This window comes from Thunnus thynnus, chromosome 6 (genome assembly GCF_963924715.1).
Source record: "Thunnus thynnus chromosome 6, fThuThy2.1, whole genome shotgun sequence".
Lineage (NCBI taxonomy): Eukaryota > Metazoa > Chordata > Actinopteri > Scombriformes > Scombridae > Thunnus > Thunnus thynnus.
Genome location: NC_089522.1, coordinates 12904770 through 12921054, shown reverse-complemented (window position 1 = coordinate 12921054; position 16285 = coordinate 12904770). Strand labels below are relative to the sequence as shown.

The 16285-nt window shown below is 37.0% G+C and overlaps 2 protein-coding genes across 11 annotated transcripts in view; both read left to right on the top strand.

The window, feature by feature from the left end:
• The window catches only part of tp73 (tumor protein p73), a 29837-nt gene extending 22346 nt beyond the window's left edge, over positions 1-7491 (top strand). For 6 of the 9 annotated variants that reach the window (XM_067591808.1, XM_067591805.1, XM_067591804.1 and 3 more), the window contains 10 exons: positions 719-905; positions 1025-1140; positions 1697-1806; positions 2250-2392; positions 2590-2678; positions 2822-2949; positions 3120-3286; positions 3466-3598; positions 4983-5076; positions 5463-7491. In XM_067591808.1, coding sequence (XP_067447909.1) covers positions 719-905; positions 1025-1140; positions 1697-1806; positions 2250-2392; positions 2590-2678; positions 2822-2949; positions 3120-3286; positions 3466-3598; positions 4983-5076; positions 5463-5864 — 1569 coding nt within the window. In that variant the 3' untranslated portion in view covers positions 5865-7491. The remainder of the gene's footprint in view (positions 1-718; positions 906-1024; positions 1141-1696; positions 1807-2249; positions 2393-2589; positions 2679-2821; positions 2950-3119; positions 3287-3465; positions 3599-4982; positions 5077-5462) is intronic. The other 3 variants (XM_067591803.1, XM_067591802.1, XM_067591811.1) reach the window with 1 other exon arrangement.
• A 234-nt stretch (positions 7492-7725) lies between these two features.
• Positions 7726-16146, top strand: rer1 (retention in endoplasmic reticulum sorting receptor 1). 2 transcript variants are annotated; one of them, XM_067591818.1, is made up of 8 exons: positions 7726-7870; positions 9797-9878; positions 10778-10882; positions 11497-11593; positions 12344-12422; positions 13400-13535; positions 14113-14167; positions 15633-16146. In XM_067591818.1, exons 2-8 carry the CDS (start codon positions 9798-9800, stop codon positions 15641-15643), a joined length of 564 nt encoding a protein of 187 aa, XP_067447919.1. In that variant the 5' UTR covers positions 7726-7870; position 9797; the 3' UTR covers positions 15644-16146. The 2 variants fall into 2 exon arrangements, with proteins under 2 accessions (XP_067447919.1, XP_067447918.1); XM_067591817.1 differs by having other exon boundaries at positions 14113-16146.
• Positions 16147-16285: the final 139 nt, after the last annotated feature.

The following is a 16285-nucleotide window of genomic DNA, read 5'->3' as shown; positions in this document are numbered from 1 at the left end:
ATGCATGTGCATGTTTAAATGCCTTTAAACTCAGGAATCAGTTTACCTGTTTAACTGAATGATTTAAAATGATCTTACATTCATTTTGTGTTGAGCTGCATGGTACACAAACATAGACAGCCATTTTTTCCAATATGACCTTTTTAACTTCCACATGTCACCTGCCAGGTGCAGCATCTTATTACTACCCACAAACTGAGTCTTCAAGATAATAATAATTTATTCATTCTAATAACACAGTAATTACCTTTACAACACAGACTTAAATCTACTGCTGACTGTTTTACAGTCATGTATTTTCCCTTCCCTTTCCTTTAATACTCCCTTTCCTAGAATAAAACAATTTGTTCTCCAGATTTTATGTGATAATTACAATGTCCCATCTCTTTATTTGTTCACTTTGTCTGCTGATAGATAACTTAATACCTCAAATGACATGAAATTCATTTTGAAACAACACTTCCACCTCTTGAAATATTTTTTAGGCTGTGATGTCGGCGGTAGCAAAATCTTTGAGATTAACATGTTCACTGCCACTTTTTTTCCCTCCGTAGGTTAATTATAAATATTATAAATCTCCTGGAAAACTCTTTAATTGTTGGCTTTAATTTTTACTTTTTCTCAGAAACGTACATGCACACAGCACACACAAAATTGCCTTTTCTAAGTTCAGAACACTAATTAGAGATGGCCCTGTGTGTGTTGTTTTCCCAATCAGTATTCTCCGTTGCTGAAGAAGCTCTACTGTCAGATTGCCAAGACCTGTCCAATCCAGATCAAGCTGTCCTCCTCTCCTCCACATGGCAGCATCATCAGAGCCATGCCCGTCTACAAGAAGGCGGAGCACGTCACAGAAGTGGTCAAACGCTGCCCCAACCACGAACTAGGACGAGACTTTAATGATGGTATTATAAAATAAGATACGTAATTCATTAATCACAACACATACTGGTAAGTGTGATGCTTTCACTCAGATCAACTAACTGGACCTTTCTCACCTTTCTTCCATCCATTCTCTCTTCAGGCCAAGTAGCTCCAGCCAGTCACCTGATCCGAGTGGAGGGGAATAACCTCAGTCAGTATGTGGATGATCCTGTCACAGGCCGGCAGAGTGTCTTTGTGCCCTATGAGGCTCCACAGGTTGGTGGTTCATCAGTGACTGTGCATCACAGAGATACACATTGTATTGTATTAGGACTGGACTCATGACTTCAACTTTAAACATCAGCAACTATAGCAAACAGTAACTGTCCCAAAAAAGGGGTATTGAGCCTTTCATCTCTCCAATGAGATGTGGATTTTGTAAATGTTTGCACATCTAAATATCTGAAATATGTCAGTAAACAGTAAATTTTTGGTGAAGTACATCATAGAAAGCTCATATCTAAATAAAGATGTCGGGCACGTCCAAACAAGCACAAGAGTGAGAAATCAAAATGTCTGTGATTGCACCTGAGGTTAATGAACCACAAGCATCTCCCCCTAATGCACTGCAACACTGCCCTCTAGTGGTGGATTGGTAACATGTGCTGTAAAATGGGAGTTTTGCTTGTGTGACAATGTGCAGATTGAAATGAATTGTTTTAGCCATAAAAAATGAAATGCCCTGTTAAGAGTCAAATAGACTAAAACCGATCAAACTTCCGTCATCCCTCAGCATCCACTTATTAGTGGGATTCATTATTGTGTGTTGCAGGTGGGGACCGAGTTTACCACCATCCTGTATAACTTCATGTGCAACAGCAGCTGTGTGGGCGGCATGAACAGGAGACCCATCCTCATCATCATTACTTTGGAAACCAGGGAGTAAGTCAAAAATTCATAAGTCATGCAAGTGGACAGCCCAAAAATGGTGCTTCTTTTGACATTAGCAAGCAATTCTTAGCTCTTTTTCACTTTATTTTATTTCTTAGTGGCACTGGGTACTTGGATAAATGTTTTGTCAGTAAATACTGGCACATGATCAATTTACAAAATGACCAGCCAGAGTTCAATGTGAAGTATGGAACATGCTACTATATACTCTATACACATTTAATATTCAGCACTATTTATTTTGATAATGTAATTTTTAGCATCAATAGTGTGTAGTGTGAGACTATTTGGTGCATTGATCCACCAAGCTAAAGTAACACCAAATAGTAAAGACATGTCTGATCAATACTTGGACTTAATTAGGAATGTTAGAGAACCTACATTTCAACTCCCGTCTTGATGAGAATATTTTCTATATCCAACCATCTCTGCAGTGGTCAAGTGTTGGGAAGAAGGTCATTTGAAGGTCGGATATGTGCATGTCCTGGCCGAGACCGCAAAGCAGATGAGGACCACTTCAGGGAACAACAGGCCCTGAATGACAATGTGGCCAAAAATGGCAGCGCCAACAAGCGCAGTAAGTTGAATTAAACTGAATGACACATACATGTTAACTCCACATTTACAGATCTAGTGACTTTTCATATATTTGTCTTGTGGTCTAGCTGCTGGTTTACATCATGGTTGCTTGTTGGTCCTCAGAAAGAATGAGATTGTGAAATGTGTTAGAAACCTGTGATTCTGTGACTATGATTCTGTTTCTGTCCTTTATAGACTTTAAACAGAGCCCACCAAATATTCCCAGCCCAAACATTAACACGAGGAAGAGGCGGCATGGAGATGAGGAGATTTACTATATTCCTGTGAGAGCCTTTCACACACTTATTATTTTATGTGAAAATATTCTTAAAAGTATAATAAGTCATGAATTAAAGATGTTTTAGATTTGATGAGTCATTATTCCTTAACTAATCAATTTCATGTAACGTGTTGTGTTTGTCTGTAGGTTCGTGGTCGGGAGAACTTTGAGCTGCTGATGAAGATTAAAGACAGTTTGGAGCTCGTGGAGCTGGTGCCACAGCCACTGGTGGACTCCTACAGGCAACAAACACAACAGCAGCTGCTGCAGAGACCGTGAGTCACTCCAACGCACACATATACACAAACACACGGATACTTGCTGGTATACACACATACAGTACTGTTCATAATTGTGTGTGACTGAATTTGATCAACCCAAACACATGTGTCTGTCATATTTACTCACACACACATTCCTCTAACCATTTAACTCTTTTCTCTAGGAGCCACATAGCATCTCCCTCTTCTTACTCTCCACTGTCCAACATGAAGCTTCATACCCACGGAGGCCTCAGCAAAACACCCTCAGTCAACCAGCTGGTGGGGCAGCAGCCCCAGCAACACCCCACTGCCCCCACCACCATGGCTCATATGGGTGAGCGTTTATACAGTATGTGTGATTTACATATACCAAATTAAATGTACTCATAAGTAACATGTTTCAATAAATTTGTTATAAAGTTCTTATATCAGAAAGTATTGATGCTAAGAGAGCCTATTTATGCCATTTTCGTATAGTGCTATTTTGCTGCTCATTATTTTACTTGATCACACCTTCCTTTCTCACAGGCCCCAACATGCTCAACAGCCACCACATGCAGCCTAATGGTGATATGAATGGTGGCCACAGCAGTCAGACTATAGTGTCTGCTTCCCACTGCAGCCCGCCCCCTCCGTATAACCCTGACCCCAACCTTGTCAGGTACCTCACTCTCCAATGACACTCCTTCTTAATTGCCTTGAAAAAAGGCCAGCAGACAATTAGATGCACTTGATGGATTAAATATGAATGGGTGCCATGCTGATGTCAAAACAGCTACTTTGTTTGGCTATGTTCGTACAAATGTGGTCAAACTGTTCCCTTTTGCGGTAAATGTGTCATACAGTCAGTTTGATTTGATTATGGCTGCTGTGTAAAGGCTTTGCAAATGCATCACAAATCTCCTAGCAACCATGGCTGGTGCCATAAAGATAAAGAAGTCCACTGGAGAATTGACTGCATGGAAATAATGTCTATCTATGTGACAACTTAACTGGAAAAAAGAGAGATACCTGGAAATGTTGCGTTATGGGAGTAAGTTAATTCAGTAAAAGTGAAAAGTGTGTTTTGGTATGTTTGTTTCTAAATTTTGGACACCATGAGATAAAAACTGTTTGTCCTTAATAGTACGAGTGACTATGTCTATGCACTAAAAGTGTCTCCTACTAGTTATATATTCTACATGTCTCAATCAAATGTGTTGATCCACTCCCATTCAAAAACAGCACATTAATCACGTCTATTTACTCTACTCATACAGCTAAGCTGCTCAAGAGTTATAGACCTCCACTATGACTGCCAGAGGGTTTGTTATGTCATGCAAAAGCCCCAACTGTGTGTCAAACAGTTACATCTAAAATCAGTCACACTGTGTATACAATACACTACAGCCAGTTTTCTTCAAAAGAAATTTCCATTGTTTATGTTCCAAGTTCTATTTAATTTAAAACTTTTTTTTTCATATTTTTTTAAGATAATGTGTCAATGCAGTCATTTTAATACTTGGACTTTGCTTTTTCAATTTTAAGACTTTTGATACAGAAGATTTTGTCCATCTCTTTGGTTTCTAGATTGTTATGTTTATTGTACAGTTAAATTGTACAGATAGCTTCTTTTTTGGTTACACTGTATGTTGCTAAAACTTTAACATTTCATGTATTTATAATAAAGGTTCTTCACCAAAGCAAGAATGGCCTTATGAATCATTAATATAAATGCATGTTTTATGATTACTTCCACTGCATCTATCAAGATGTATAGTTTCTGTCCACTTGAGGCTAGATCTGTGCCCTAAATCTTTATAACACTCAATATTAAAATAAACTAATTATAGCTTGATTAGATAGTGAGGTAATGATGTAGAATGAGGGGCATTTCTATACAATTCTGTATAAAAATAATGCTGACCATGACTATCAGGTTAGAATGTTTTCCTGCAGTTTTCATCAGTGTTGATGAAGTTGATTTTTATATTTTAGTCCTACTTTTGGCTGTGTTGCTGTGGTGTAATGTCAGTCTAAGCAGCCATGCTTTTCTCTCCATACAGTTTTCTAACCAGTCTGGGCTGTCAGAACTTCATTGACTACTTCACCTCCCAAGGCCTCCAAACTATCTACCATCTCCAGACTCTCTCCATGGAGGTAACTGCTCCATTCCTGCACTCACAATCTGAAAGTAAAAATAATAATTACAACAACAAATTTTATGTGTATAGAGCTTCATAGAAAACAAAGGAAAGGAGTAAAAAGAAAAAAATACAAATAGTGAATATAAGAAGGTTAGAAAATAAAATAATTAAACAAAAAAGGCAAAAATGTCCCATGTCTTTGACAATGTTCCTAGTTTTATTGGAGTTTTATTGGAGTTTTAGACCACTAGTGATGTTGTAGAGCAATGTCTTGATGAGCAGGCCTCATATTTTGTATCTACCAGCAACTTGCTGCACACTGATTATTATCTGTCTTTTTCCCTAGTTTTCTCCTACATTCTGATGCTTTTCCAATGTCTAACTTTGTGCCTTTACCAGGATTTAGGTGCACTGAAGATACCAGAGCAGTCCCGCATCGCCATCTGGCGAGGTCTGCAGGACATGAAACAAGGTGCTTCCCTCCAACTGCCTGCTTCTTCTCATCACCATGACTATCATGGCCAACAGCTCCTACGCTCCAGCGGCAACATGGCTGCCTCTGCGATGGCAGCCATTGGGGCTGCCGGCGGGGAACTGCAACGTCAGCGCGTCATGGAGGCTGTGCACTTTCGTGTCCGCCACACAATTACCATTCCCAACAGGTCAGGTGTTGTTGGGGCGTCAGGGATGGCAGCAGCTACTGATGAGTGGACTGACTTTGGTTTCGACATGCCTGACTGCAAGGTGTCACGTAACAAGCACTCCATCAAGGAGGAGTTCATGGAAAGCGATGTTCACTGAGCCCAAAAAGAATCTATGGACTGTTTTGCCAATATTATTGTCAGCAACAGCCTATTACAGAGTAGTACCATGTGTATAGGGTCTTTAAATATGCCTTTAGATGTTGCTGTCATATTTCAGTCAGTGATTTTGTAGAGAATCAAGTTCCATTTTGAATGTGGGACATTTTCAGTGTGTTAATGCACATTCCTGTGCAGTCTTTATTTCATGCTTGAACAGTTGTTCAACCCAGGAGATTGAACATGAAATGACACAAAAGGACATCTTAAGTCTACATAGCAAATACCACTGCATTGTCAAGGCAATGCTAAACACACATGGTCTGGACAATACTTTTTGGAACTCTGATAAGTGTATGTTAAAGGAGAGTAATTTTAATGATTAACAGGATGTTGTTTGTTTGCACTGTGCAATAAATCATGCCAATTCTTCTTTTACAGCATCCGCTTACATTCATGGTGTAGCAATTGCACAATTGCACAAATGTCACAATCTCTTCGCAACTTGCTAGTTTCAATTTGTGTTTTGATACACAAAATTAGTTCTAAGCCGACGTATTTATTTTTCTTTCAGTTTCCCTTTACTTGTACAAATGTATATATTGTATCTTGTAAATGTTTTGGACTAGATGTGGTTGAAAAGGGGCATTTAGACTCAGAATGGTGTATCTGCTGTTTGAACCAAATGCATAGAATTGAGTGGTAGAGAGAAGGCCCAGCCACAAGAACATTAGTAATGTATATCTTAATGGTTATGATGCCCTTATCATTTCATTGTTAAAAGAATATTTAATGGGCTTTGGTATTAATGATGTATATTCATGAAAACTCCAAATGGAAATCAAAATCAATATGTAATATCAAAAGTTAGACATTGCATCCACAGATTTTTTGTTAAGTCCTAGGTAATACTGTATTGATTCTTGTATAAAAAGACATTGCAAAACAGTTGAGAAACAAAAGGTCAAAAACAGTATTATATCTTAATAGCAGGGATTTAATCAGGATTGTGAATAGTAAATTAAAAATGGTATCCCTGTTTACCAAGATACTAGACAAGTCAGTAGCATTTTTGTCCTTCTTTGTGTATTTTGAACAACCTTGCAGGGCAAGGTCCTCATATATTGATTATAACTAGATGTGTAACCTACCTAGTATCTATCTTTATGGCACTTGTTTGTGGATATTTTGATAGCAACATTCCAGTTTAATTTCATTGCCATCCAGCATGATTAACCATGGTGCAATTCTAGTAATGGTGTCAAAATTGTTTGTAGTAAGTACTTGACACTAATTGGTACCTGACTTGCAGCCATTTTCTCTTTAAAGGCCCTCTTACTTACAAACACACATTTTCACCCACCAACTGGTCAAAGACAGAGCACTTTAATGCTTTAAAAGTGAAATAATTTAGGGTTATTTGTGCTTATGATCAGTATTATACATTACCATAATGTAAATAGAAATTGTGCTTTGTTTTGATATTCCTGGTAAGTTTTTTTTTTTTTAAGATTATTAAGATGTGTACCTATGCAACTATTGCTGTTCATCAATGTTCATTAGTTTCTGAGGTTGTTAAGTTCAGTGTTTTTCTTATAAATCATGGATATTAAAATATTTGCCTTGTTTTGATGCCTCTCTTTATCAAAGTTTGAGTTTTTATTTGAATGAACACTAAGATTAATTGTATGTGGTATAGCACAAATTTAGGCATCATGTAATAAGGCATGCACTGAAATTAAAATATTATTTATTTAGTTTCGTTACCGAGTAGGGACGTGCATATCGTCCATGGAGAATGGGCGTGTGTGCTCGAGACTTCTGAGCGAAGCTCGGGTTTAGTCGGGCTCAGTCGGGTTCAGTCGGTCATCGTTTTCAGGGCTCTATTATCATGCCTATCGTATGTTCGAATGCTCGCGGAAGTACTGACGTGTTCACACTTTGCACGAGAGGTGGCTAGTTTAGCTAGCTAGGTAGAGCCGGGTAGTGACACAGCGGCCGTATCAGGTAAGAAAAGACTGTGATTGATTATTTTTATTGTAATAGCAAACACGGACAAGGGTTGCAGAAGCGTACTGAAACAAAGAAATTCATTTCACAACGGTTGTATCATCCAGTAGGTGCTGATGCGGTTACTAAATAATAGTGTGATTTCTCACTGGGCTAGCTTGCTAGCTGTGAAGCCGTTGGAAACGTAGTACTGTATCTCCGGAAGTGAGTTGTCACATATAAGATTCCTTGCTAGTAATTGTAGTTCAGTGTTTTCCCGGTGTACGTATATTGCAACGGGAATCGAGTGAGTCGTGAACTACAATTCTTTTCCCCAGGCTTTAATATCCACTACGCTGGAGTTGTGGGAAATGTAGTTACATAAATTCATCATCAGAGTCGATAATGGTGAACTGAAGCTTTGCTGAAACTACATAACCCATACAAGCGGTAATTTGGGCCGAAGGGCAATGTACAATTAGGTGGCTAGTTAGCTATTTGATTGCTTTGTAAGCTAACGTTAGTAACTTGAAAATAACATCACTGACGAAACATTAATAACATTAATAGTATTATTTGTTTACGTAATTATTTGTGTTCCTAGCTTTGTTATGGTTTTCCCCATACTGTTTTGATACATATGACTTATTAGCTGCCTTCTCAGCTGCCTTAGCCTGTTAGCTAGTTATGCAGCTAACGCTAACGTTAGCTATAACCAAGAGCAGTTCTACACGGTCTTGCCTTCTTAGCTAATGTTACACGTCAAAAATGAATTGTAAAAATCTGCTGTGACCGCTACTGCAACACAGTGCAGTTGATATTCAAATATCTGCAACTTGCAACCCTAAACCACCAACTATTTTAAAAGGAGGAAAGAGCGAATCTACTCGGTTCAAAGTCAATGGAGCTCTATAAAGTCCTACGTTAAAGTAGCCTAAATACTGTATAGAGCCATCGGTTAGATTTAAGTTACAACAAAATCTTTACTTCGCTTGTTAATTTCTAACAGAGCTACCACGAGATTTTGTTCCTGTTATTTCCCCCTGTCCGTAATCAACCTGGTTATCATTTCTGGTCTTCACTTCACCGGTCGTGTGTACTTAACAGATAAAGGTATAGGCAGACAGCTGACCATCTGAACTGACCTCATCACAGATGAAAGAGTACTTATCAGATTCAAACGGCTGGTTGTTTATAAAACTGATCACAGATATCTGCAGGTACATTTCCTTCCTAACTAGTCTTCCTGGATGAACACCCATTTACTGTACTTTTTCATGGAGTAAGAAATATCTATGTCCTCTTCTGTGTCATCTTTTTGTGGGACCACTTAGAGCGCTACAGATGCTAACAAATAAAGTAAACTTTATGGTATTATTTGATCTGTAACTGCCATAATACCACCCATAACCACTGGGGTGCTTGAGACTTTCTTGTAAAGGCCTCACAGGAAACTAGATTATTCTAACACCTGAACACCTGAAACCATTAAGTAGTTTATTTTTGAACATCTACTAAAACAAAACATGAAAATTATGCTATTACAATTTTCTTATAATTTCTCCATGCTTGAAGCACAGCATCATGATTATTGATGAAGCCAGAAATTAGACATCAGATGTTACAGTGTGGAGATCTAGTGTGCATACTGTATGTTTCCAATTTAGGAGAATCTTATTCAAGTTTTTTTTTCCCCAATTCAATTAAATCAGGTACTTAAAAAGACCCACATTTCACTTTATAGGATTTAAACATAACTATAAACTGCAATAAACAACAAATTAATTCGAAATGTATGCCTTTCCTCTTGCTGGAAGATGCTAGTCTTGTGCATGATAACGATACTGCTCACTGCAGCTTATACAGTCTACTTAAGTCAGACTACCCAAGTAGCCTATATTCATGCACCACTAATCAAAACATCTTCTTTGTCTTCACTTGCAGAATGTCAGAAGGGGACAGTGTTGGGGAGTCGATCCATGGGAAACCATCTGTAGTCTCTGCCTTTTTCACACGGATTGGACAGGTAATGTCATTATCACTTAGATAACACACATCATCATCATTATTTAAGTGATTAGGAGTTAAATAATTTCATACTCTGGCCTAAACACTGGATTGTTTATCTCGTGATCACTAAGTAATACGTCTAATTACATTGCTAACACAAGTTGAAATAGTCAGATTCACTAATAAAATGTTAAATAGGTACCAATTAAACTGGTGGTGATTAAAGGCATTTCTTTGGAATTAATTAGTCATGCCAGTAGGTGTTGGCAATTTCAGGAAATGCTTTTGTACTGGAATGTTGCAGAGCTAGCGTTGCTGTTTCTCCAACTTTCCTAAAAATATCACGCTTACAAACATAAGCTTACACCATAGTGGAAGCCATTTACAACACACAGGTGATGTTTTCCAGTTATTTTTGTAGAATCAAGGAAACAGGTGAGTTGCAGTGGTGTGTATTTTTAGTTTTAGTCTTTACATGAATTGCAGATAAGGAGTGTTCTGGTATTGTACTTTACTTGAGTTTCCTATTTCCAAGCACATAGTCTTCTGTCCTTTGTAGTTAAAATGGTCACTCAGTAGAAGTATTCTTTACCCAGTACTCAGCAGTGCGGTCAGTACATCCTGACTCTAAGTGGGAAGGTGGTCATCGATTTATCCAAATATATTGGTCAATCAAAATATATTCCCTTACAGTTAAGTAGAAATTTAGACAATAATAGTCATGCTCAGTTAATTAATGTCCAGTATCACTGTAGTGTGTCTCCACAAGTGAAAGTGAAAGAGAAAGAGAGACAGCTTTTTTTTTTTTTCAAAGGTTTGCATTGTTTTGTCTAAGGTTGTTTCTTACTTGTTCATAGATAATATTCTTTACCTCTCATGGCTGCCTTTCATTTCTTTTGTGAATTTTTGTAACAGATCTATCAGTCATGGCTAGACAAGTCAACGCCATTCTATGCAGTGCGATGGGCAGTCACTCTACTACTTACTGCTGTATACATGATCAGAGTGTACATACTACAGGTAATTGTTCATTTCTGTTTTTCCAGTTTTCTATGTCATTATTTGCTCAGGGAAGTCAGAAAATGTAAGTGATCAGAGTTGCATTAATAAACAGACATAATAAAAGCGGTACTGATTTTAAAAAAAAAAAAAAAAAAAAAAAAAAAAATTCTCTTGCCTTGCAATAAAGACTTAACTTTGTGAAGTTTACAATGTCCAATTGTTTTAGACTGTCACAGTGAATAGGTGTTCATTCACCTGTAGTGATTATTTAACTAGTAGTTTGTCCTGTTGTTGTACTGGATTGCATAACATTTATGGCTCATTGTGTTTGTTTTTTGCTCATTTTCACCAAAGGTAAAAGATTGTCTTGGATGATACTCCAAGAAGACAGTGACTGTACAATTTTTGTTGTAGGAGTTGATGCTTCTAGCATTACGTGTTTAGATGATAGTTCATATTTGACTGTCTGTATGTGATATCAGTGTTAAAACATTTTGTCTACTTGCCTGTTTCCATGTAAATGTTTTGGCTTATTTGTGTATGTAGTTCTTACTAACAAAGGAGCACTTTCATGTTTACTGGCTGCCCAGGAACCCTTTTAATTTGGTGATGTTTCTTATTCTGCTTTTCAGGGTTGGTATATAGTAACTTACGCTTTGGGAATCTACCATCTCAACCTGTTCATTGCTTTTCTATCGCCAAAAGTGGATCCTTCACTGCTTGACGAAGGCAAGTTGATCAAAAATCAGTTATTTGTGAGGTGGTCATGTTGTGTACTTGACAGTGGGTTACCTCTCGGGGTATTACCTGTCTGTTCATTCACACTTTTGAATAGTTGTAATTGTTGTTCAGTATTAATTCCATCAAAGGTCAAAGTAAAATCAGATGTTACTAAGAATGCATTCTCACACACAACACAGGCATGCACCAACATGTTGTTTATTATTTCTCAGTGTAAATACAATCAATTAAACAGCAGAATACTATTTTTCACATTTGAGGATGGAGTTGAAATTCATTGTTTAAGAATTGCTGGGTTAGAAATGTGTAATTTAATGCTAACATGAATTGATTCAGACGGGCAAAGAAAAGAGCCCTTAATCCACAAAGTCAAACTTTATCATAACATCTAAAGAAATAAAATGTCACAGTAGCGGCCACACTGTTAATTAGCAAGCAATCTCTTAGACTAACACATCGCAGCTGTGACTGCCAAAAACTATTGTAGTAGTAGAGTAGTAAAGTAGTTTACCCACTTTGTGACCTCTATAAGCCTTTCCTTTGTACATACATTGTAATTGCAGATTGTGAAAACTTTTCAGACTAATGTCATCAAAACATAAACATACTGATAATACTTTTGATCGGATAATGTTTTTTATGTTTTAGCTTGGACATTGTTGGTCTTAATGCTGATTCATGACTGAAGATTTCACCTTTTTAACCACCTCATACACTCAACTCTGTCTTTTTTTGTAGATGAGGGCCCATCCCTTCCTACCAAGCAGAACGAGGAGTTCCGCCCTTTCATCAGGAGGTTGCCTGAATTCAAATTCTGGTGAGAGTCCAGCTCATCATCTGGGCCTTATTCACTTTCATCCACAGAGTCATTGCAAATGATATTCTTTCGAATGACCTGTATCATCCAAACAGAAGTCATGCAGAACTCATTTTAATGTCAACCAAAGATTGGGTTAAATCGGTCCGTATTTGCATGCATCCTCATCTTAACTTAATCTCTACTTCATCCCTGTCATCCACAGATCATAACCTTTTTCTAAAGACAAATTAAATATAAAAACTTGTCATTAGACTTTTGTAAGCATGGCTTGACAAACTTTCACTGTGACAAGTCCACATTTCTCTGTGTTCTACCATTGACTTTTTGTTAACTGCCTGACTGTCATTTATTCATTTTCTTGTGTACTAAAGCAGGAAGAGAGGAAAGTGTTTTGCATCAGTCAACATACGGATGACATTTGCCAGGTGTTATTAAAAGCTAGTCTTTAGTTCCCCTTTCCGTGTGGTTCATCTCTATACTGTCAAAAGCATTTGAGTTTTTTCAAATTGAAAATATAAATGACCAGTTTTTAAAACTGAGAGATAACTATAGGAGTACTGATCAGTTCATTCATCAGTTGTTTTAAGACTTACTAAGTTAATAAAACTTGAGAAAATTAGATATATTTGAACATAGTGTTTCTCACAGGTTGAGAACTTACTAGTGGTGGTGGTTGGTGCAGCATGTGACCGATGTGCATGCAGTTTAGAGGGAGAAAGTGTAACCCAGGTTATTGTCTGTAGCTACAATTTACAGATGTTCCAGTGTGGATTTATGTCATGTTTTGCACTGCACATTATTCTCCCCACACTGATCACAAATTCAATTAGTGTCTATCCTTTAGAGTCTAGACATATATAGATGACACATGCAGTACGTTACAGAGTTAGAGTTGATAATGTTGTTGACTCATGCTTCCTCAATGTCATCAATGTGGTTATGTTGTATTTAACTTTTGTTACTTTTCTTACCAGGCATTCGGCGACAAAAGGCATCGTCATCGCCATGATTTGCACATTTTTTGAAGCCTTCAATGTGCCAGTGTTCTGGCCTATACTTGTAATGTACTTCATCATGCTCTTCTGCATTACCATGAAGAGGCAGATCAAGGTAAAAAGCATACATTGACTTACATACACATACACTGTATACATGGATACTGTGGCTGTACTGGAGTCACAGTGTAATGCAAACATTGCAGGTTATCCAAAAAGTGCTCTTTGGATTAGACAGAACATCTATTGTTTGTTGCATGTGCAAAAGGAGAGAAGCAAATCTATTCATCATGCACCGTGCACAAGAGCTTTATAAAATGTCAGGAACTCCAGACTATATAATGCATTCCAAAAAATTAAAGTAGAAATGACTCAATGCCCTTCTGACAAAGCTTTTACAAATACTGAACATCTTAACAATCATAAAGGTCACATTTATTGAAGGGTTGTTTTATTTGAGTGCGTTATATTGTACAAATGTTTGTTATTGTGTCCACCCTTTATATACAGTGCATCTGTTTTATTTTCATACATAAATACTTAGTTTTAAGTGTTTATTCGTTCTCTTTTTTATCTACCTGATAATTTTTGTGCTACTCCATCACATGGGTTAAGTTGGTAGAAATGTTTGAGCAAACCCTAGAAATACTTCATGCTAATTCTCCTCTTTTTTTCTTTCCTGCCTTCTCTAGCATATGATCAAGTACAGATACCTACCCTTCACACATGGGAAGAGGACATACAAAGGCAAGGACGACACAGGGAAAGCTTTTGCTAGTTAAAAACTCCCACTTACCATCCCCTCCCTCTCATTTGAAATTTATCAGTCACAGCTAGTGGGGAGTGACACGGGTTAGAGATTTTTTTTTGTTTTGTTTTTTGTTTTTTTTGTAAGGGGGACAGTAACATGAGAACATAATGTAAAAAATAAAAATTTTGATCCATGGTTGACAGTGTTGTAAGATGATATGAGCAGCACGGATCAAATTAGTCTGGAAATATTGCCTTTGTCTATTAAGGGGTAGGGAGAGGACTTTGATCCTCATTTTAGAATTGGTCTACATTTGTTCAGTAGTAGATGAGACTGAGTGCTGCCTTTTGCCTTTTTAACCCCACGGGGTAAGTATAAAGTCATCGAGAATGAACCACACTGAAAAAAATTGCAGTTATATATATATATATTTTTTTTTTTTATCAATGAAGGTTATTTCAGTACATCTCACTGTCCCAAGTGAATAAATTGGCCAACTTTTGATTAATATATTGTTACCTACTCATTTGTAACACGTTCTTTATTGAAAGTCAGTAGTGTTAGTAGCAAAATAACATGATTAGATGTGTAAGATTAAATTTGAAGGAAATACAACAGTCTTCAAGTTGAAAAGTTGAGATAAAAGTGTGCTGCTGCTGCTCTGGCTTACAAGAATCTCAGCCTGTAGAAAGTGCAGACACTTTGGAGAAATTAGTCACATTTCACTTGAATTTGCATTCATGACAGGCACCTATTATAATTCATGTCTTGAAATGATTACACTCACAATAAATGATTTTTGATTGATCTTTATAAAACTTGAATCGGCAACAAATAAAATTCTGTGTATTACCTGATTCTCACTGGCATAACCAGTGTAGCAAGCGCCAGTATGGATGATTATCATTGCCTAAATTTGAATCCTCACTCACCCACCACATCATTGGATGCATAATTCAGGACGAGTGTCACTAACCCCAACCTATTTAGTCTCCTGTAGCATGTAGTCTACCTTTTTTTAAAATCAGTTATTTCTGATTTGACACCATTGTAGAGACTGGCAGATGGGATACTGTGTCATTGAGCACCCCAATAAATGAAATTCAATCATTTTAGGGGACATTTTGCTTGAAATGGCAAGTCTATGAATTTGCTTTACCTCAGATTTTTACACCATTATGTGGAAAATTATTGAAAACGCACCTTGTCTTCAAAGTGCACACCCAGTATTCAAGTCCAATTCATAACAGGGTATAATCTGAGGTAATAGTCAAGCAGTTACATGTTAACCCAGCTGACATTTTCTCTTTGAAACATTTATCCATCTGTGTTTCAAAGCCTGAGGCCCATTTGATTTGTGTAGACTAGCTGTTGTACTCCTTTATAATTTGTGTTTACTTTGAAAAAATTTATGGTAAATATAGTCATTCCAAGCAAACTGTTGTTCTCTTTCTTTTGCAGAGGAAACATAAGAAAACTGAGATTGAGAGCTTTTATTATAACAAATGGATGAAGTGGGTGGCGATCACACTTTCTTTTCTATAACCCTGTAATTTTTTTTCTTCATTTTTATCAATGCTGGGGATTTTCTGTCATTACTGAACTTTGATCAGCACTGTAGTAAGGGATCAAAACATTTTCCTGTAAAAAGTTGATGTTTCAAAGGGTTGTCTGGAGGATTTGTGTATATATATATATATATATTTTAAAACATGAATTTTCTTTTGAGATTATTTTTATTTTTTCTTCCAACCACCATACTATTTACAAGTGTTAAAATCCATTTCAGTTGAAATTGATGACAGCAGAACTGGTTAATTGGGTTCTTGATTTGATTGATTAAATATGTTTCTCATGGATTGCATGTTATTGTTTTCTTGTGCTACAGTTATGAAAAAAACCTTGATTTTAATAACTTAAGTGTAATTTTTTCACTCCAAATGCTATTAAAGAGGCTGTGTCCCTTGAAACAGTACATATGTGTCTTTGCTTCATATTTTGTGGCAATTAATGGGAGGGAGTTAAAGGAACAACAAACAAAAAGAACTGATCTGGGCCCAAAGTGGCAATACACCTTTGTTTCCTCCTAGAATCTATTTCAGTGCAATTTATGA

Coding starts and splice junctions, on each gene's coding strand:
- rer1 (XM_067591817.1), top strand. CDS start 9,798: ATGTCAGAAGGGGACAGTGTTGGGGAGTCGATCCATGGGAAACCATCT. Junction 9,879..10,777: donor TTTTCACACGGATTGGACAG/GTAATGTCATTA, acceptor TTTTTGTAACAG/ATCTATCAGTCATGGCTAGA. Junction 11,594..12,343: donor TCCTTCACTGCTTGACGAAG/GCAAGTTGATCA, acceptor CTTTTTTTGTAG/ATGAGGGCCCATCCCTTCCT.